General features: G+C 51.1%; 1 protein-coding gene across 2 annotated transcripts; it reads right to left on the bottom strand.

The window, feature by feature from the left end:
- Window positions 1–1,836: 1,836 nt before the first annotated feature.
- Window positions 1,837–19,792, bottom strand: COQ8B (coenzyme Q8B). Of its 2 annotated transcripts, none has more exons than XM_079985521.1 (14): window positions 19,413–19,792; window positions 16,797–17,108; window positions 16,270–16,336; window positions 15,607–15,684; window positions 14,836–14,958; window positions 13,420–13,505; window positions 13,034–13,174; window positions 12,748–12,829; window positions 11,004–11,097; window positions 8,865–9,006; window positions 7,318–7,425; window positions 7,156–7,221; window positions 5,650–5,736; window positions 1,837–3,344 (listed from the first exon to the last, which is right to left on the bottom strand). In XM_079985521.1, the coding sequence occupies exons 1-14, from the start codon at window positions 19,548–19,550 to the stop codon at window positions 3,042–3,044; spliced, it is 1,827 nt and encodes a 608-aa protein (XP_079841647.1). In that variant the 5' UTR covers window positions 19,551–19,792; the 3' UTR covers window positions 1,837–3,041. The 2 variants fall into 2 exon arrangements, with proteins under 2 accessions (XP_079841647.1, XP_079841646.1); XM_079985520.1 differs by having other exon boundaries at window positions 1,838–3,344; window positions 16,797–17,111.
- Window positions 19,793–21,493: the final 1,701 nt, after the last annotated feature.

Raw genomic sequence — 21,493 nt, 5'->3', positions numbered from 1 at the left:
GCGTTTAAAAGGGAGGGAAAGTATCTGAAAATTGAAACTATCTTTACTTTTTGATCTGTGTTGGAAAAGATTGATACAAGTGGAGACTGTTCCCCTCTAGAGGGAGCTTTTGAAACTGTTACAAGAGTGGAGCTGGGAAATCTCCAGCTGCTTGATAAGAACTGTGAGAACTAGAGATTGACCTTGGATATTCAAGAATGTCGACAGGAGAAGCCTTATGGACTGCATTTTCTAAGATAAGCCACTTGTTGGAACAGCTTCATAAAAAGATGGATGCTATGACTACTAAAATTGACATTTTGGAACCAAAAGTGAGCACCAATACAGAAATTATTCAGGATTTGGCACAGGAATCTATTTCAACAGGACAAATTGCTGAAAAGGAGAAGGAGAAAGTTGCTGTTGTCGAACCTAAAGTAATACAAGGGGGAGCCTTAGTCCTACAGAGGCAAATTGAGGACTACAAATTGAGGCCCTTTATGATTGAGACTAGAAAAAGTCAGATTTTGAAGATCGGAGCCTGGCCTGGACTAGAAAAGGAAAGTTGGAAAGATCCCTCTATGCAGGGATTAACTGACATTTGGAACATGGACTTGGGTCAGGAGGAGATTGGAGTTCTGGGGGCCTTTGGATTTGGAGGAATTTTGAAACATGCCCGGAAATACTTTATGGACCCTAGTTTTAATTATGGAAATCTGGCTGACCTGTCGAGAAAGAATAAAAGTATTGTTGGATTGGAGTTTCCCCGAGACCTGCTCTTCAGCATCAAAGAATATGAAGAAGACTGGCAGAAGGGATGTGGAAAAGAGTTAAGAGCCTTGGACATAAGATCTCCAGGTTGATGGACTGTATGGAGTTGACAGAAGTGGCTGGTAGAGTCCGAGACTGGGGAGAGGAGATGGTGGAAGAAGATTGGAAATTTAAAGTCTATATATAGAAATATTGTAAAATTAATGAGTGATAGAAAAATGTTGGAATGAAATTTTATGGCTTTAGCTGAAATGCTATAAGGAGTTAAGCTTAAATAAGTATATTAATTTTAATGGAAATAAGATTAAAGATATGTTAAGACATTTATATGATAGAAAATAGAGAAAGATGGAAAGGAATTGCTGAAACAATTAATGGAAGTGGAATAAAAAGAGGGAGGTGAGAGGAGGTCAATGATACAAGGGAATGAAAGATAGAATATGGAAAAGGTATGATGTATGTTTTTAAATTGTTTTTGTTTTGTTGGGTTTAGTTTATTGTGTTAGTTTAATGTGTTAAGGTTGTGTTTTGTATTGTTTATGTATTATATTGTTTTTTCTATTTTTTGTTCATTTTTTTTCTTTTGTCTTCTTCCTTCCTTTTCTTTTTTGTAAGCTTTAAAAGTAATAAATATTATTTTTTAAAAAAGAAAGAAATCAGTTGCCTCTTTTTATCCCGCTCTCTTTCTATGTTTTCTTTCTCCTTTCTCTCCCCCTCTTTTCTCCCTTCCGCACTTCCCTCTCTCTTAATTATTCCTAACCCTAGTTTTATTTCTATATATGCCTTTCTCTCATTTCCTTGTGTCTTTCGGATTTGATTATCCTAATATAATTTCCCCACAGATGGGGTCATCAAGTATGTGATCGTTGTCTAATGAGATGTGCTATGTTTCTCCCTATTTGCTTTCAACTTTTCCATTCTTCAGTCACTCCCTCTGCCCTAAAAAATAAAAAAAATTAAGCAAGGATGAGGAGCTAAGACTTCAGAGCCACAGGACAATATCAAAGCTTTTATCTGAGCTTTAAAAAAGATTAAATATATATATATATATATATATAGAGAGAGAGAGAGAGAGAGGGAGGGAGGAGCCCCTTCTCCAATAAAAACAGATACCAAGCAGTGAAAAGCCTCGCTAAATTTGCAGAAGTGTGACAGGTCGTTCTGATGGATCAGATGCTTCTTTCATTTCCCAGACTAGGTGTTGGCTGTTTTGGACGCTCTGGGGTGGGGCTGGGAGGCCCTCCCTGCGCAAAAAATGCCCCCAAACTGCAACTCGTGGCTTCCCTGCCCGCTTTTGGGCCACAAGGAACAGCCGCTTGCTTTTCTGGTCTTCAGTACCTCCCCATTTGGATGGCAGAGAAAACACACGGACACCGTTTTTTCATTTTAAAAAACACCCGGTAGCTGTAATGGGCAGAGACACATACAGACACAAACACACTTTGGCCACCCAAGTGAGGCCTGAGACCCAGTTACTTCTGCCAGATCCCTCTCCCCACAGATCTCTCGCTGCCTTTCTCTCTTATACAACACTTAAGCCTTCGTCTATCTGCCCCAGTTTAAAGTCACACCCAAGTTTATATATTAAAAGCAGAAGGAGGGGAGGGGTCCCTTTCACGGGTGGGATGCGCCCAAGCTCAAGGGCAGTTTAAGAGCATTCATGTCCTCCTGCTCCAAAGGCCACAAAACGAAGGAAACCAGGACTCTCCTGGCTGGAGTTAGGAACCGGAAAGGGACATTGGGACGGATGGATCTCCTTGGGAGCAGCAGCGAAGCTCTTTTATCATTCCCGGGCGACTTACAGCCCCCAAATCACTTGAGCTTCTTCAAGCCTCTTTGCTTGGCAATGAGAACCGTCGGTTCCTCCAAGGGAGTCGATTGCAGGGAGTGCCAAACCTCACTGATTTGACCGTACCCTTTGGGCGGCGGCGGCACCTCAGCTATTGCTGCCCTAGGGACACGGGGCCTGTAGGGGGCAGGAGAGCGGGCAGGAGGCCAAGCGAGGGTGTGGGGCAGAGCCAGCTGGCGCTACCCCTTCCCTTGCTCAGAGGAGACCGCCAGAGGGGTCGAGGATGAAGATGCCAGGCCAGGCGGCTGTGTTAGAGGGCAGCTCTAATACCGGCCAGCAGCTGGTCCGAAGAAAGACCCCCGCTTGGCCGAGATGCTGCCCCACAGAGGGCCCCTGCCCCACACAAGCTGTCCCGGCAGCAGAATGGTCAGGGCTCTCTCGCGGAGAGTTCCAGCCACTGGCGAGCTGCAGGATCCACTCATGGAAACAGCGGAGGATCCCGCTAGACCCTGCCGGCCATGGGAGCTGGCCGCTCCCTGGCCAAGTACCGGGCATAGGCCTCCTCGAACATCTCCCGGCAGGGGATGGCGGCCCCGAGTCGTGCGCAGATGAGGAAGGACCCGGCGATCTTGCGGTGCAGCGAGTAGCTCTCCTCCGGAGGGGGGCTGAGTCGGTGCTTCAGCATCACGGGGATGAGGTCCTGGATGCAGCGAGTGGTACGCTGGGTGCTGAAGTCGAAGGGGCCCGGCGTGGAGAAGGCCTCTCCCAGGATCATCACGGCGTCCACGTGGGCGTCCTCAAACACCTGCCGGGAGAAGGAGGGAGGTCAGTCCAAGGGCAAGTGTTTCTGGGACTGGCTGCACAGGTAGGGGCCACAGGGGCTGACAGGAAGGGGAAGAGGGGTTCCTGGGCATGGGCAGACTGCCTTTACCAATTCTTTCAGCCTTGGTCAGACCCCACCTGTGTCCAATTCTGGATGACACAGTTTTAGAAGGGTGTTGACAAGGAAGGCAGGCAGAGGAGGGAGACAGAGATGATTGAGGGTCTGGAAACCAACCCTGATGAGGAACGGTTGAAGGAGCTGGGAATGTTTAGCCTGGGAAAGCAGAGACTGAATGCTTTGATAAGTAAGGGGAATGAGATATAAAAAAATGAATCTACTTGCAGGCCACAAGCAGCCTTTCTCAACCTGTGGGTCCCCAGATGTTGCTGAACTACAACTCCCATCACGCCTAGCGAGCAAGGCCAGAGCTCAGGGATGATGGGAGTTGTAGTCCAACAACATCTGGGGACCCACAGCTTGAGAACCACTCAAATAGAGGCACTGGGTTTCACTAGGGGGCGCTGCCCTACCTCGAATCAGCCAGGAAGGAGGGCTTGGCCCCAGGGATCTCCTGTCTTGCGTTCGAATCCCCTTTTCTGGGTGCAGCACCCTTGCAGGATTAGGCAGGCTCAGCAGCACAACATGGGGCGGAGCTGGGTGTGGGTGGGTGCTGGAGGAGGCGAAGGGGACGTGCAAGGAAGGAATTGTTTGTCGCTGCCCCCTTCTCTTCCTTTTTAAACTTCAAAAGTGGGGATGTGTCCATAAACCAGCCTTTCTCAACCTGTGGGTCCCCATATATTGGTGAACTACAACTCCCATCACCCCTAGCTAGCAAGGCCAGAGCTCAGGGATGATGGGAGTTGTAGTCCAACAACATCTGGGGACCCACAGGTTGAGAACCGCTGCCATAAAACCTTCAAAGAATCTAAAACAAACAAGCCAGCCCCCCACCCCCAGCTAAACCACAAAATGGTAGGCGTGGCAGAGCAACTGCCCAGAGGAAGGGGGGGCAGAGAATGGTGCCCTCCTAAGAAGAGCCTGGCTGTGGGATCAGGCCCATCTAGTCCAGCCTCCTATTCTACCCAAAAGAACCGAGGACTCCGGATAGACTGCTGCTGGATCTGGAGGCTCCACAAGAGCGTGAGAAGAGTCTGCCGGATCAGGCCAAAGGGGGCCCCATCCAGTCCTGTTCCCACAGTGGCCAAGGAGACGATGCCTCTTTGGGGAAACCCACAAGGATAAGGGGGCTCTCCTCTTCTGCGGTTCAGGGCAAATGGTGCCCAGAAGCGTCGCTGCCTCTGACTGTGGAGGCAGAGACACGCCATCCTGGCTAGTAGACGCCAATAGCACTCTCCTCCTCCATGAATCTGTGCAAGCCATCCAGATGGGTGGCCTTCACTGCCTCTTGTGGCAGGGAGTTCCACAGTTTATGCGCTTCATGAAGAAAGTCTTTCTTTTATCTGCATTCAGCTTCATTGCAATGACCATGAGTTCTAGAGTTATGAGAGAGAGAGAGAGAGAGAGAGAGAGAGGGAGAGATTTTCCTCTCTTCCCACGATTGTTGTTGTTTAGTCATTTAGTCGTGTCCACCTCCTCGTGACCCCCTGGACCAGAGCACGCCAGGCACTCCTGTCTTCCACTGCCTCCGGCAGTTTGGTCAAACTCATGTTGGTAGCTTCAAGAACACTGTCCCACCATCTCGTCCTCTGTCGTCCCCTTCTCCTTGCGCCCTCCATCTTTCCCAACATCAGGGTCTTTTCCAGGGAGTCTTCTCTTCTCATGAGGTGGCCAAAGTCTTGGAGCCTCAGCTTCAGGATCTGTCCTTCCAGTGAGCACTCAGGGCTGATTTCCTTCAGAATGGAGAGGTTTGATCTTCTTGCAGTCCATGGGACTCTCAAGAGTCTCCTCCAGCACCAGAATTCAAAAGCATCCATTCTTTGGCGAATAGCCTTCTTTATGGTCCAGCTCTCACTTCCATACATCACAGATCATTTTATAATCTCCTCTCTGTAAGCAGCAAGAGCTCTGGTGCTCCTTGAGAATCTTTGCGACTGTTAAACTAGCCTAAGGTGGACAGGCAGGGACAAAGACATTGGCAGCAGATCGGCGGCAGGGTGGGGGAGAGATTTAAACCTCCCCTCCTCTTCCTGCCCCCCCCCTTCCTGGCTCACAGCCTCTTGAAATCCACCCGCTCTGCCCAGGGCCCCTCAGTGCCAACCCAAAACTCTGGTTCCTGCTCAGCCTGGGGCAGCTGGTGAGATTAATATCTCCCGATGGACACACTCACCTTGGTCTCGAACCCCGTCATGAACTTGAGGTCTCTGGACTTCTGCAGCACTTTGGCCCGGTCTCCATCTGCCGCGGCCCTCACCACCTTCGCAGAGAGGGAAGAGAGGGGCTGAGGGGGTGGATATTGAGGGGCTCAGCCCTGCTCTAGCCAGCGGCTGGCATTATATAGCCACCACTGGAGCCCCGCTTCCCCAACCTGCTAAATGTGTGTGCTGCTATTAGGATTATTATTTCATTATTATTTTGTGTATTATGTGAGGAATGAGGTTACAGGGAACCAGGCAGAGGGTCTTCTGGGTAGCCTGCCCTGTGGAACACCATAATATGTCAAACAACTATTTGACTTTTAGACGACATCTGAAGGCAGCCCTGTAATAATAATAATAATATTTAAACCCTGCCCATCTGGCTGGGGAAACCCACTCTGAACAGCTTATGGCATATATAAAAGGTAAAGGTACCCCTGCCCGTACGGGCCAGTCGTGTCCGACTCTAGGGTTGTGCGCCCATCTCACTTAAGAGAGCCAGCGCTGTCCGGAGACACTTCCGGGTCACGTGGCCAGCGTGACGAAGCTGCTCTGGCGAGCCAGCGCAGCACACGGAAACGCCGTTTACCTTCCCGCTATAAAGCGGTACCTATTTATCTACTTGCACTTAGGCGTGTTTTCGAACTGCTAGGTGGGTAGGAGCTGGGACCGAAAGACCGGAGCTCACCCCGCTGCGGGAATTCGAACCGCCGACCATACGATTGGCAAGTCCTAGGCTCTGTGGTTTAACCCACAGCGCCACCCGCGTCCCAATGGCATATATAAAACATAGTAAAACATCAACCATTGAAAACTTCCCGATACAGTGGTACCTCGGGTTACATACCCTTCAGGTTACATACACTTCAGGTTACAGACTCTGCTATCCCAGAAATAGTGCTTCAGGTTAAGAACTTTGCTTCAGGATGAGAACAGAAATCGTGCTCCAGCGACGCGGCGGCAGCAGGAAGCCCCATTAGCTAAAGTGGTGCTTCAGGTTAAGAACAGTTTCAGATTAAGAACGGACCTCCAGAACGAATTAAGTACTTAACCCGAGGTACCACTGTTCAAGGCTGACTTCAGATGTCTTCTAAAAGTTATATAGTTCTTTATCTCTTTGATATCTAATGTTTTATTTTGTTGTAAATATTTTGTTTGGAGCTGCTCAGAGTGTCTGGGGAAACCCAGTCAGATGGCTGGCATATAAACAATTATTATTATTATTATGCTCTGAAGTATATTATTATTATTAAACGACAGAGATAACACATTACAGAGGTGATGGAAAAGGCTAGAAAGTTAAAATGGACACATGCAGGCTGATGGATTAAAGTAGGGTTAGTATGGAGACCCTGCCCTTTCCAATGGCTGAGGGGACGCCCACCTGTGTGATGCCTGGACATCTAGAAAGCAGGCATCTACCCCAGGAGGGATGTGAGATGCTGTAAAAGGAGGAGGAAAAGATAACTGGCACTCACCTCAATGTAATTGTCAGTGAACTCTTTGCTGAAGTCTCGGCTGGCCCCAAAGTCCAGCAGGGTCACCTGCGAGGAAAGAGGACGAGGGGTTAGATGCGTCTGCAGTCTTTCGCACCCGGCAAACATCTCCCCCCACCCAAAGAATCCAGCCCAAACTCCCACCTTGTGCCTCTCGGCATCGTAGAAAAAATTGGACCAGTTTGGATCAGTCTGCATGAAGCGGAACTCAAAGACCTCTCGGAGGCACAGGCGAAGGATGTGGGAACAGATCTGCGGAGAGAAGGAAGAGAGGGAGCCCTCCTTTATTTTTTAGATACTTTTAGTGGAAGGAAAGGCAAAATTTAAAGGAAGAAAGTAAGAAAAGAAAGAAGGTACCAGAAGAGAAGCATTAGGCGGTATCAGGGCAGACACGGAACACAAATACTGTGGATTAATAAATACTTTAAAAATATTACCAATATGTTGAACACATGGTGGACTGAACAAAAACGTTAATATTAATTCCCTTGCTTTCTTATCATGTGTGCACCAGGTGAATGGAGAGACGGCAAGAATAAAATGGAAGAGAATGGGCGAACTGTGACTTATTTTCATGTAACCCATTAGCGTAACCTGGAATGGCCATCCGTCCGTTTGCCTCCTCATTCATAAATGATGTGAAATCAAACCATACTGCAAAAACCCTTCCTCTTTCACTAGATCCTACTAGAGACTGATTATTATTATTTTCCGGCCAGGCTACCTGCCAGACTCTTGAGTGCCACTAGTCCAGAGAATGACTAGCTAAAGCGTTTCCCAGAACCTCACTAGAGACATTCTCACTGCGAGAGATGAGCTCCTTGTTTTTTTCCATCTCTTTATTGGCTTCAGAAAATCAATTTCAAAGCGCCAAATACAGAGAAGGAACAACGGTTCGATCGGGGATTGGAGATGTTTCCTTTAATGCCTTGGCCCAGAAATCTGCAGCCTTGAGATCATCCGATTGCACGGTGCTTGCCATTTGGCAGCATTTATGCATAGCTGTCAACTTACAGATTTGAAAATAAGGGACCAGCAGCCTCGAAAATAAGGGATCAGCAGCCAAAATAAGGGATTTTCAGAGCACAGGTATGTTCACCTTCTGAGCCCCTCCCAGCCAAAGGCAGAAAGCCCAGTCAGCACCCAAACGAAGCCTCAAGCGGTGGTTCCCACAGCGCAGCAACCCGGCAAAGGGGATGCAGCAAGGAAAACCACCGTCACCTCTCCGCTGGGAAGCGCTGAGCAAAGGCGAGTCCCCAGGCAACACGGCCAATTTGATCGGCACAAGGCATGCAAGCGCCACCCCCCAGTCGCTCTTAGACTCCTTATTGGGTGAGCAATGTAGCCAAGCAACACAGTTGGCCGTCAGGGAGGGAGGGAGAGGAGCTGCTTCCTTTGAAACCTGGAAAATTTAAGGGACATCATCAATCCGGGATTGCAGCGGGACACGGCACTGGGATAAGGGAGTTCCCCGCCAAATAAGGGACGGTTGACAGCTATGCAGCTATGTAGCCTTCCCTGGGCAGGCAGGAAAGGGGGCTGCAGCCGCCGGGTGTGTGTGCAAATGCTACGAAGGTCTCCTATAGAGACGCTCCTTTTTGGGAGGTAACGCCATCCACAGACACAGAGACCTCTCCTCCACCCAAGCTTTCTCTGTAAGGAGAGCCCTGCGTTCCTGGCCCCCGCCTCACCTCGTTCCGCAGCTCCTGGCTGAGATCCTGGCAGCAGTCCAGCGGGACGCCCCCCGCCAGCTCCATCGACAGGACCCTGTGGGTGGACAGCTCCTCAACCACCTTGGGCACCTCGAAGAATGGGTCTCCTTCCAGGAGGTGCCTGGGGGGAGAGATGCTTCAGCAAGGAGGCGCTTTCCAGATGGGAGGGCCGCAAGACACCAAGCCCCCCCCAAAAAAGGGTGGCTGGTCCTGAGGCTACAGGGGTCCTACAGCCGGGTCCCAAAAGACACCTCCCTTTGGGGGAGGTGTTATTGGGTTACTACTTTTATTTTATTTTATATACTGTGATGTTTCTACGTGAACTGCCCTCAGACCTCCGGGTATAGGGTAAAGTTAAAGGTAAAGGGACCCCTGACCATTAGGTCCAGTCGTGGCTGACTCTGGGGTTGCAGCGCTCATCTCGCTTTATTGGCCGAGGGAGCCGGCGTTTTGTCCGCAGACAGCTTCCGGGTCATGTGGCCAGCATGACTAAGCGGCTTCTGGCGAACCAGAGCAGCGCACGGAAATGCCATTTACCTTCCCGCCGGAGTGGTACCTATTTATCTACTTGCACTTTGACATGCTTTCAAACTGCTAGGTTGGCAGGAGCAGGGACCGAGCAACTGGAGCTCACCCCGTCGCGGGGATTCAAACTGCCGACCTTCTGATCGGCAAGTCCTAGGCTCTGTGGTTTAACCCACAGCACCACCCGCGTCCCTCGGGTATAGGGTGGTACATAAATTAAATAAATAAATAGTAATAGTGGGCTCTGCCCTAGCTCCTGCCCACTCCCGTGGCTCAGTGTGGCACAGCGCCCGCTATGGAGACAGAAGTCCCTGGGTTCAGTCCCTGGCAAGAACTCTTGAAACCACCAGGTCGTGCTGTTGCTGCCAGCCAGGGTTGACTCGCAGGGCAAGGCAGCTCCCCACTTTCCTGAGTCAATTCCAAGAGCTGGCAGCACTGGGCAGGACCACTGGGGCAGCCATGCTGGCATTCCCTTGTTAGGGGAAGGGTTTGCAGGGAAGGCTCTTGAAAGGCCGGGGGGGGGGTTTCCTCCCAGGAGGAGCAAGGCCAGGCCAGGGGTTTGCTCTCAGCTACCTGAACTTCCTACAAATGCCCAAATACAGACGGTCATTTACTCTCGCTAGATTCAACGTGCTGCCATCTGCCTTATTGCAGGGCAGATTCGAGGGCAAACCATATGTGGAACGAGTCTGCTCCTGCGGCTTGATGGAGGTAGAAACTGTCTCTCATGCCTTTTCTACGGGAATATACACTCGGTATTTATTACCCCTGCTATGCAAAAATCTCCAAATGAATCCGAACTTCAATGTCTAAAATCCCTTGTAGAGGACAAGGATCCTGAGATCACGTTTAGGGTAGCCAAATTCTGTGCAACTGCCGTAAAACGTAGGGAACAAGCTGTGCTATCATAATGATTAAAGCCTTAAATGATAATTTTAGGTTACATGTTAGTGACTAAGTTTTAATTTATATATATAAATTAAATTATATATATATATATTTAACTGTTGCTACATCTGTACAGTGGTGCCTCGCAAGACGAAATTAATCCGTTCCATGAGGCTCTTCGTATAGCGGTTTTCTCGTCTTGCAAAGCAAGACCATTGACAGCTTAGCGGATTAGCGCTATTAGCGGTTTAGCGGCTTTTAGCGATCAGCTGTTAAGCAGCTTATCAGCGGATCAGCTGATAAGTGGCTTAGCGGCTTAGGAAAAGGGGGAAAAAAGGGGGGGAAACCCGCAGGAACTCGCAAGACATTTTCGTCTTGCGAAGCAAGCCCATAGGGAAATTTGTTTTGCGAAGCGTCTGCAAAACGGAAAACCCTTTCGTCTAGCGGGTTTTCCATCTTGCGAGGCGTTCGTCTTGCGGGGCACCACTGTATTGTCCCTGTTATACCTAATTGCAAATTCAAATGTATCCCTATTGTGTTTTATGACTTCCTTGATATTGTATGTGGGCTGGAACTGGGCTGTGACTGAAATAATAAATTCATTTTGTTTTTTCCGGTGTTATGCTTCGCTGACTAGCTGTATGAGTTAATCTGGTCTGTGACCGTTTAATAAAATTTGATTTGATTTAATAAATTCATTCGTACCTGAACTTCCGGGCGCACTGAGCCTCCCGCAGGTAGTCACATTCCCACTCCAGCTCCTTCTGAAGCACCTGCAGGGTGTTGTCAGCAAAGAGACCTGCAAGGAAGCAGAGACGGGCAGAGGCTGCTCACCCAGGAGAGCACAAAACTGGGGAACTCCCTGGTGCAAGAGGGAAAGACCAGCCACCCACCTGGACGGCTCTCAAGGAGGACTGGACAGATTCAGGGAGGAGGAAAGGGCTCTGGCGCTCAGGTCCTGCCTGCAGGTTGCTACCTGGTAGGCCCTTGTGAGAAGACGGACTAGATGTGAAAAGGTATAGATTGCTCTTGGAATGTCATATAAAAGGTGAACAGTTAAAATCTGTAATGGTACACCGGGCAAGGGATTTGAGGCATAACATTCAGATTGCAGACTGGGAAAGGTTATAGAAAACAGATTTGAAATTCACACCATGTTGTAGGCTGAAAGAAAGTTATATGAAAATGATGTGTCGGTGGTATTTGACTCCTAGCAATCCTAGTAAGCTAGCAAAAATGTATAAAACAAGTACAAATACCTGCTGGAAATGTAAAGGAAAAGAAGGTAATTTTTATCATATGTGGTGGTGGTATAAGGAAAGAAAGGCTTTCTGGGAAATGATATACAATGAACTGAAAAACATGTTTTAAATAACTTTTTTTTTGGGGGGGGGGAATCCAGAAGCCTTCTTATTAGGAATTGTAGGTACCGACATCCCAAAGGAACTCTTCACGTACACGACAACAGCACCACGGATGCTACTAGCTCAGAGATGGAAAGAAGAAATTGAGTCCCTACCAGGGAGGAATAGCAAACCAAGCTATTAGCCTACGCTGAAATTGCAAAACTGACCGGAAAGCTCAGGGACCAAGAAGACAAAAACTTCCAAGAAAGAATGGGGGGAAATTGTATTTGGGGACTCCCCTGGCTTTTTTCTGACCCATGTAGGACCAGCCTGGGTAGTTAGCCTTGGTGAAGACTTGACGTTTTTATCCCCCAAAAACTGAGTTTCCGCTGAAATGAGGCTGCATTTTAATGTTGTGTTTTAATCTTGTTTTTAAGCTGTATTTCAATCAATTGTTTTATATTTGGTGTTAGCAGCCATGAACCCGGTCTTGGCTGGGGAGGGCAGGGTATAAATAAAATTTATGATGATGACCTTGCCAACAAAGGTCTGTTTATTTAAAGCCATGGTTTTCCCAGTAGTGATGTATGGAAGTGAGAGCTGGACCATAAAGAAGGCTGATCGTTGAAGAATGGATGCTTTTGAATTCTGATGCTGGAGGAGACTCTTGAGAGTCCCATGGACTGCAAGAAGATCAAACCTCTCCATTCTGAAGGAAACCAGCCCTGAGTGCTCACAGGAAGGACAGATCCTGAAGCTGAGGCTCCAAGACTTTGGCCACCTCATGAGAAGAGAAGACTCCCTAGAAAAGACCCTGATGTTGGGAAAGATGGAGGGCACAAGGAGAAGGGGATGGCAGAGGACGAGATGGTGGGACAGTGTTCTCGAAGCTACCAGCATGAGTCTGACCAAACTACGGGAGGCAGTGGAAGACAGGAGTGCCTGGCGTGCTCTGGTCCAGGGGGTCACGAAGAGTCGGACACGAATAAACGACTAAACAACAACAACAACAACAACAACAACAACAACATGATGATGATGAAGAGGAAGAGAGAAGATGGGACTAGATGGACCCCCTTTGGCTCACCTTGCATTTTCCTTACCTTCTGGGAGCATCATGCTCATCTTGAGCACCACCAACAGGTTATCCACGTCACTGCGGATGCTCTGAGCAATGCCTGGATACTGTAGGAGAAGAGGAGAGAGATGGAACGTCAAGACCGGCTGTGCTGCCAAGGGCTTCCAACCCCAGCAGACCAGAGACTTGCCTCGCAGTCAAAGTCTCTCCCTACAGGCTCTGCCCTCACCCCGTGGCCAGAGCATCTTCCTTGCATGCACAGTCCTGGGTTCAAATCCCGGCAACGTCTCCACGTCTGAGCCAACGTTTACCTGGATCTTCATGGCCACTTCGGTCCCGTCCTTCAGCACCCCAAGGTGCACTTGGCCGATGGAGGCGGCCGCAAAGGGCGTTTCCTCAAAGGAGGCGACTCTGTTCCGCCAGTCGGCACCCAGTTCTTCCACCAGGACGCCCTGGAAGGGGAAGAGCAGAGAGTCCCTGAAGCCACACGCTGGAGAGCTGAGTCAGAACATCAGTGGCTGCCACCTGGACTGAGGCAAACCCCGCGGGCATCTCCCTGCGCTGGCAGCGTCTCAGTGTGGCAGCTGAGCCAGACTTCCCGGCTCAGAGGACCCATGCCAACCCTCCCACCCAACCACAGGCGGAGGGCAAAGGCGGCTTCCCTCGCGGCCCCCTGCCCCACCCCACAGCAACGCACCATCATCTGAGAGGGCGGCATGAAGTCGGCGCTTTGTCGGACGCGCTGGAAAATCTGCTGCAGCTGGGGGCTGATGAAGCTGTTGTCTGCGGGGAGAAGTGGGCGTCCCAAAGAAACTGTTTTTTAAATATCGTTTGCAGTGCTGCAACCCACCCGGCTGGCCTGGAGAGGCTCTTTGGTTTTGGCTCGGGAGGGCGGTCCTTTGACGGGTGTGGAGGATTCCCTGGTCCTGAATGGGGCACATCCTGGAGACAGCGGATAGAGAAAAGCTTCCCCTCCTCTCTCATAACACTGGGCATGCAAGGAAGCGGAACGTGGGAAGGTTTGCGACAGACTTCTTTCAAATCAGAACCAGTGAAGGTGGTGAAGGTCCTGTGTGAGTGTCTGGAGGCGGTTGGAGGATGGATGGTGGCTAACAGATTGAGGCTGAATCGTGACAAGACAGAAGTACTGTTCTTGGGGGACAGGGGGCGGGCAGGTGTGGGGGACTCCCTTGTCCTGAATGGGGTGACTGTGCCCCTGAAGGACCAGGTGCGCAGCCTGGGAGTCATTCTGGACTCACAGCTGTCCATGGAGGCGCAGGTCCATTCTGTGTCCAGGGCAGCTGTCTGCCAGCTCCATCTGGTACACAGGATGAGACCCTCCCTGCCCGCAGACTGTCTCGCCAGAGTGGTGCATGCTCTGGTTATCTCCCACTTGGACTACTGCAATGCGCTCTATGTGGGGCTACCTTTGAAGGTGACCCAGAAACTACAACTAATCCAGAATGCGGCAGCTAGACTGGTGACTGGGAGCGACCGCCGAGACCACATAACACCGGTCTTGAAAGACCTACATTGGCTCCCAGTACGTTTCCGAGCACAATTCAAAGTGTTGGTGCTGACCTTTAAAGCCCTAAACAGCCTTGGACCAGTATATCTGAAGGAGCGTCTCCACCCCCATCGTTCTGCCCAGACACTGAGGTCCAGCTCCGAGTGCCATCTGGTGGCTCCCTCACTGTGAGAAGTGAGGTTACAGGGAACCAGGCAGAGGGCCTTCTTGGTGGTGGCACCCACCCTGTGGAACACCCTCCCACCAGATGTCAAGGAAATAAACAACTATCTGACTTTTAGAAGACATCTGAAGGCAGTCCTATTAGGGAAGTTTTATTCTGTTTTTAGTATTCTGCTGGGAGCAGCCCAGAGTGGCTGGGGAAACCCAGCCAGATGGGTGGGGTATAAATCATAAACTATTATTATTATTGTTGCATAACCTTCCAGGCTTGGGGGGTGGGGGACGACGGATGGATCTCTTTGGAATTTTCCCAATGCCAACCAGCCAGCAGCCCCATCAACCCTCCCATCTATTCTGAGCAGCCCCCCACGGGAAGATGCTGGCAGGAAATGGGAACACCCCCTTCTCCCCCCCCCCCGATACCTTGAATGCTCAACATCTGGCCAATCTTGAGGGCAGCCCCACGCATTTTGCAGAGGGTGTCCACGATCCGCTCGGCGTTTGCTTCCGACAGGAAGGGGTTTGAGTCCAGCAGGAAGCTTGCGTCTGCAGAGGGGGAGGGAAGAAATATTCGCTTGTGCCTGGGGTAGCAGGTCTCTCATGAGAGCAGAATATGTGCGTCTCCACCACCATCGTTCAGCCCGGACACTGAGATCCAGCGCCAAGGGCCTTCTGGTGGTTCCCTCATTGCGAGAAGCCAAGTTACAGGGAACCAAGCAGAGGGCCTTCTCGGTGGTGGCTCCCGCCCTGTGGAACGTCCTCCCACCAGATGTGAAGGAAATAAGCAGCTATCTTATCTTTAAAAGACATCTGAAGGCAGCCCTGTTTAGGGAAGTTTTTAATATTTAATGCTGTATTGTTTTTAACACTCGACTGGGAGCCGCCCAGAGTGGCTGGGGAAACTCAGCCAGATGGGTGGGGTATAAATAATAAATTATTATTATTATTATTATTATTATTATTATTATTATTATTATTATTATTCTGGGTCAGGCCAAAGGGGGCCCAGCTAGTCTGGTATCCGCTTCCCTTGAGAGCAGAAGAAGAGTCCAGTCACTTTTTGAGGCAAGGCCAGCCCCAGCCACACACCCCAGCCCTCAAAATCTTGTAAAGCAGCCCCTTGTGGCCTCGCACACACATGTGCAAGAGAGCACGAGTACACAGGGGCAGGCCCTTCTCTCGCATCTTCCTTACCCTTGATTTTTTGCTCCCCGTTAAGGGAGTTCCTCGCCACTTCCACCAAGGCTCCAAAGCCCAGGCCCACAGCCAGACCTGGAAGGGAGAAAGGACTGTATGAATCGCAGACAGGTTGTTTGTGTGTGGAATAGAATGAGTTCAGTCTCCCCCCTCAGCCCAGTCTCTCCCACCACCACCTCCAACTGCCCCTCCCCACCCCACCAATGTGGAACCCATAGGAAGGTCTACTCTGCAAACTTAAATTACATTCGGATCGTCCTCAAGAAATGCTTAGGATTGTAATTTTGTGAGTGGAATATTCATTTCAAGCCATTCATTCTGAGCCCTCTACAATTCCCAAATGACAAGATTTATTGTCATGGTTTAATACTTCTTTCTCAGGGGGGAACTTGCTACAATTCGAGGACCTGTCTGCGTTAGTTTTTGTAGATGTGCATTCAACTTCCACGCTCCTGCAGCCGTTTACATTGTTCCACGACTGGTCCTTTCTTCTGAGCAACTGGCGTCTGTCTAAACATTCCGTGACATCACAGCAGCCAAACCAATGGCAGCAAAGCAGGCAAACGAAAGGCAAAATCCAGTCGCATCACCCTGGCATTCTCCCTCCCTCTCTGTGATGCAACAAATCCTCAACTGAGAATGCCGCCTGGAGGATCTCACCTCCAAAATTCGCAAGGCGTCCAACGCGGGTCACTGGTACTTTCCGCTCGCGGGCTCTCTCGCTGAGCTGAGGAACAAAGCAGACAGCAGAAAAGGTAAGCCAGCCAGATGTTGGGGGGACAAGGAAGGCTCACCCCCTCTTGTGAGCGCTCCAGAAACATCTGGGAACAGAACGTTAAGGCAAGATGGGTCCACCTTGGCACGTCCAACCAGCTTATTTTTATGCTCTTAAGCATAAAGTTTCTACAGTTGCAATCTGAACTATTTCCCCAGCCGATAGAGGCAATTAGCAGCATTACCTGTGCATACACCTTAAGCCAGAGCTTTCCAAACTGTGTGCCGCAACACACTTGCTTGTCGGCTGCAGCGTGTGGGTGTGTTGCAAAACGATAAAGTGTGCCACAAACAGGGAACATTTGGAAACTTCTACCTTAAGCGTTGTGCCAAATGTTGCATCCCTGCTGGATCCTGGTGGGCTCAGGGTTCAAGCCACACACTCCCCCCCCCCCAAGAAACCCAGGCCTTACCTTCTGCCTCATTTTGCCCAGACTCTCCTGGTCTTTCCTCGGCCGAGATTCCCTCGCTTTCTGGATGTCCTCCACCGTGAGACCTCGAAGCGGCGCACTCTGATGAATCAGACGGGGGCAACCAAAGCTGGAGTCTCCCCAAAGCGCGGGTGCCCCTGTGGGCATGGGAAGCGGCTGGTCACCGGAACGATCGGCAGTCCATCCTGTGGCGCTTGCGGTGTGACAAGAGTTTGCCCCCTGCAGGAACCACCTTCCCGGGCAAGGCAGGTTTTCCTGCTCCTCCCAAAGAGATGCTGGGAGCGCCACGGTTTCCTGCTAAAAGCAGAAAGCAGATTGCTGTTTCCTGCCGGGTCCGGGACACAGAGCTCTCAGCCCCCAAAACCCAATTTCTTCTAAAGCGCTGGGATCAGGTGCCCCAACTCTCAGGGGCAGAGCTATCACTAGCCCCCTCAATATTCCTTAGCAGGGTGCTCAGCCCCTGCCCCCCCTAATATTGAGGGGGCAGAGGGCAAAGCATCATTGCCGCCGAGACCACATAACACCGGTCTTGAAAGACCTACATTGGCTCCCAGTACGTTTCCGAGCACAATTCAAAGTGTTGGTGTTGACCTTTAAAGCCCTAAACGGCCTCGGCCCAGTATACCTGAAGGAGTGTCTCCACCCCCATCGTCCAGCCCGGACACTGAGGTCCAGAGCCGAGGGCCTTCTGGCGGTTCCCTCCCTGCGAGAAGCCAAGTTACAGGGAACCAGGCAGAGGGCCTTCTTGGTGGTGGCGCCCGACCTGTGGAACGCCCTCCCAGTAGATGTCAAAGAGATAAACAACTACCTGACATTTAGAAAACAGCTGAAGGCAGCCCTGTTCAGGGAAGTTTTTAATGTGTGACATTTTTATGTATTTTTAATCTTTGTTGGAAGCCACTCAGAGTGGCTGAGGAAACCCAGCCAGATGGGCGGGGTACAAATAATAAATTATTATTATTATCAATGGAAGGCTAAACCAGCCTGCATGGGGCAGAGAGTCCCACATGTAACACACGCCGCCACCCCCCCCCCCCAAGAATGGAAATTGCAGAGGTCAAGTAATGGAGCAATTCAGCATCCAGGGAAAAGGTGACCTCATTTTCTGCTTCTTGGGCTTTCAAGGCCATTACCCAGCAGCGAAAACTGAGCCTGCCTGTGTGCTAGACATGTATCTATCTATCTATAAAAATATATAATATTGGGACAGTAGTTCCCAGTGGAGGTGGACATCCTGGGCTCCACAAGGCACAGTGGCTTTTGTGTGTTCACCAGGAGGCAGATTGGGACGCGGGTGGCGCCATGAGTTAAACCACAGAGCCTAGGACTTGCCGATCAGAAGGTCGGTGGTTCGAATCCCTGCGACGGGGTGAACTCCCATTGCTCGGTCCCTGCTCCTGCCAACCTAGCAGTTCGAAAGCACGTCAAAGTGCAAGTAGATAAATAGGTACTGCTCTGGCAGGAAGGTAAACGGCATTTCACCAGAAGCGGCTTAGTCATGCTGGCCACATGACCTGCAAGCTGTACGCCGGCTCCCTCGGCCAATAAAGCGAGATGAGCGCCGCAACCCCAGAGTCGGCCACGACTGGACCTAATGGTCAGGGGTCCTTTTACCTTTACAGAAGGCGGATTGGACTTGTGCCATGTGGACACATCTATGGATGAAGGATGGTATACAAATTTAATACACAATAAGAGCATCCTCCTCCGAACCCCTCACTTCCCAGTAGCAGTGACCTCCCCAGGTTGTGTAGAGAAGAGCACGCACACACATGCTGTTTAAGTAGCAAGTGATTTCTATTTTGGCTGCAGGCGTCAACATGCTTAACCGGTTGGGTTTGTCTCTTGGAGCTGATTTTCATCCCTGAAGCCAGGAGTTAAGGGCAGGTGCTTGAGTTTCAGCCCTGCTCTCCAGCCACCTTTGGACAGAGTCAGCCTCCATGGCCCTCTTCCAGCAGGGAGGCAGCGATGGCATAGTGGTTAAAGTGTCAGACTGGGAGAGGCCGGGGTTCGAATTCCCACTTTGGCTATTGGGGGGCGTGTGATCTTGGGGAACAGCCACTGCCTTTTCTGAGCCTAACCCACATCGCAGGGTTGTGGTTGTTGTGGGGATTAAACGAAAGGGTAGGGAGAAGAACCCTGGAGGAAAGAAGGACGGCTGCAGATGCAACGTATTATATAAAAGCAGCCGCACAGAGGCCTCTGCCCTGCAGGGATCATAGAGGCCGGTGCGCAGTTTCACGCTCACAAGGGCACGCACACTTGCGAGCCTTATTGCACACTTATGAATGAGCACCACGCGGAGCTCCTTGGAGGAAAGAAGGAGGGCTACAGATGCAACACGTTAAATAAAAGCAGCCGCACAGAGGCCACTGCCCTGCAGGGATCAGCGCAACCATCGAGGCCGGTGCGCAGTTTCGCGCTCACAAGCACATTGCACACTTGCGAGACTTGTTGCACACTTAGAAATTAGCACCGGGTGCTGGACCCTTGACCCTGACCCAGCAGGGTCCTTCTGACGTGTGGGTTGGTGCCCAGAGCCCAGCCCAAGGACTCTTCCCCCCCACACACAATTCCACCCCCCCCCCACTGACTCACCCTCCTCTTCCTGCAGCTGTCAGGTCTCCCCTCGGAGCTGTGGGTCCCGGAGGAGGGTCGTGCCAGCCTGGCCCCCTCAGGGGCCACCCTCCCCGCAGAGCAGCTCCCCAGGAACCGGAGCCCCCGCTTCCAAGGCATCTCGGCCAGGGGGGAGGGAGAGAGAGGAGGGGCCCCAAATCCAAGGGTCCTGAGGGGGGCAAAGGTCAAAGGGCGCCAAGAGAGAGGGGTTCGGGTGAATGAGAGAGCCCCCCCCAAAAAAGAGCGGGGTCAAAGGTCACCAGGTCCGGGTATGGGGAGGAGGCTGTTCCCACCGCGGTCCGACCCTGGCCGCTCGCTTCTCCCTTCCTCTGGCCACCGGCATCTGCTTCCGGATCCGGCTAGTCCCGCCTCCCTTCCGGACGAGCGCGGAGGACGTCCAATCAGCGGCCCCGCCTGCTTTTCCCGGGCGCAGATAGCCGTCGGCCAATCAGGGCGCGAGGATCCGCCCCCCGCCCGCTTTGATTCATTCATTTGTCTCCCGCTCGCCCCGCCCTCGTTCCCGCGCCCATTCAGGAGGAATCCTTTCGCCGGTGGAACTCACTGCCACGGGAGGAGGGAGGCCGCGCTGCTATTCTTAGCTTTTTAATTTATCGCCCGCCCGAAGATCATCGGGCGGGTTGGCAATATTAGAAAGAGATGGAGCCTGTCGGGTGAAGCCTCCTGATCTCCAGGTGGCCTTGCAAAACATCTCTCCGGGGAAACCCGCGTGAAAATCCGGGCACAGGGGCAACACTCTCCCTGGCCCTCTCCTCCTCCGTGAATCTTTCGAATCCGCTCTTAAAGCCACCCAGGCTGGCTCATGGGGCAGGGAGTTCCACCGTTTAACTAGGCGCTGTGGGAAGAAGGACTTTGTATTGCTGTCGGCATCCGTCGATCTCAAGAGACAGGGGCGAGCACGGTGGGGGGGGTGTTTGAAGTCAAACAGGGTTCCCAGATGTTGTTGAACTACAACTCCCATCACCCCTAGCTAGCAAGGCCAGAGCTCAAGGATGATGGAAGTTGTAGTCCAACAGCATCTGGGAACCCACAGCTTGAGAACCACTGAGATAGAGGCACTGGGTTTCACTAGGGGGCGCTGCCCTACCTCGAATCGGCCAGGAAGGAGGGCTTGGCCCCAGGGATCTCCTGTGTTGTGTTCAAATCCCCTTTTCTGGATGCCGCACCCTTGCAGGATTAGGCAGGCCCAGCGGCTCAACATGGGGCGGAGCTGGGTGTGGGTGGGTCTGGAGGAGGCAAAGGGGACGTGCAAGGAAGGAATTGTTTGTCGCTGCCCCCTTCCCTTCCTTTTTAAACTTCAAAAGTGGGGATGTGTCCATGAAACAGCGTTTCTCAACCTGTGGGTCCCCAGATGTTGTTGAACTACAACTCCCATCACCCCTAGCTAGCAGGGCCAGAGCTCAGGGATGATGGGAGTTGTAGTCCAACAACATCTGGGGACCCACAGGTTGAATGCCACTGCCTGGAGAAAGACAGCGCTCCCCCCTGAGGATGCAGAAGCTGGAAACTTACAACTGCTGCCTCCTTTGTGGTTTTAAAGGGACCCCTGACCATGAGGTCCAGTTGTGGCCGACTCTGGGGTTGCAGGCTCATCTCACTTTATTGGCCGAGGGAGCCGGCGTACAGCTTCCGGGTCATGTGGCCAGCATGACTAAGCCGCTTCTGGTGAACCAGAGCAGTGCATGGAAACGCCGTTTACCTTCCCGCCGGAGTGGTACCTATTTATCTACTTGCACTTTGACGTGCTTTTGAACTGCTAGGTTGGCAGGAGCCGGGACCGAGCAACGGGAGCTCACCCCGTCGTGGGGATTCGAACCGCTGACCTTTGGATCGGCACGTCCTAGGCTCTGTGGTTTATTTTTTATTTTTTAAAATAATATTTATTAAGTTTTCAGCAAGAAAAAGGTTACAAGACAATAGAAAACAAACACAAAAAGTACAAAAAACCAAAAGTAGACATAAAAAGAAAAGAAGAAAAAAAAGAAAATCCCTCTTTCTGATATCTTACCACTCATTTACTTATTTTCATGACTTCCTCACACCTC

The sequence above is a fragment of the Podarcis cretensis genome (genome assembly GCF_951804945.1).
Source record: "Podarcis cretensis genome assembly, chromosome: 8".
In the NCBI taxonomy this organism is placed as follows: Eukaryota; Metazoa; Chordata; class Lepidosauria; order Squamata; family Lacertidae; genus Podarcis; species Podarcis cretensis.
Note: the sequence above shows the minus strand (reverse complement) of the source record. Positions and strands in the feature narration are given on the sequence as shown.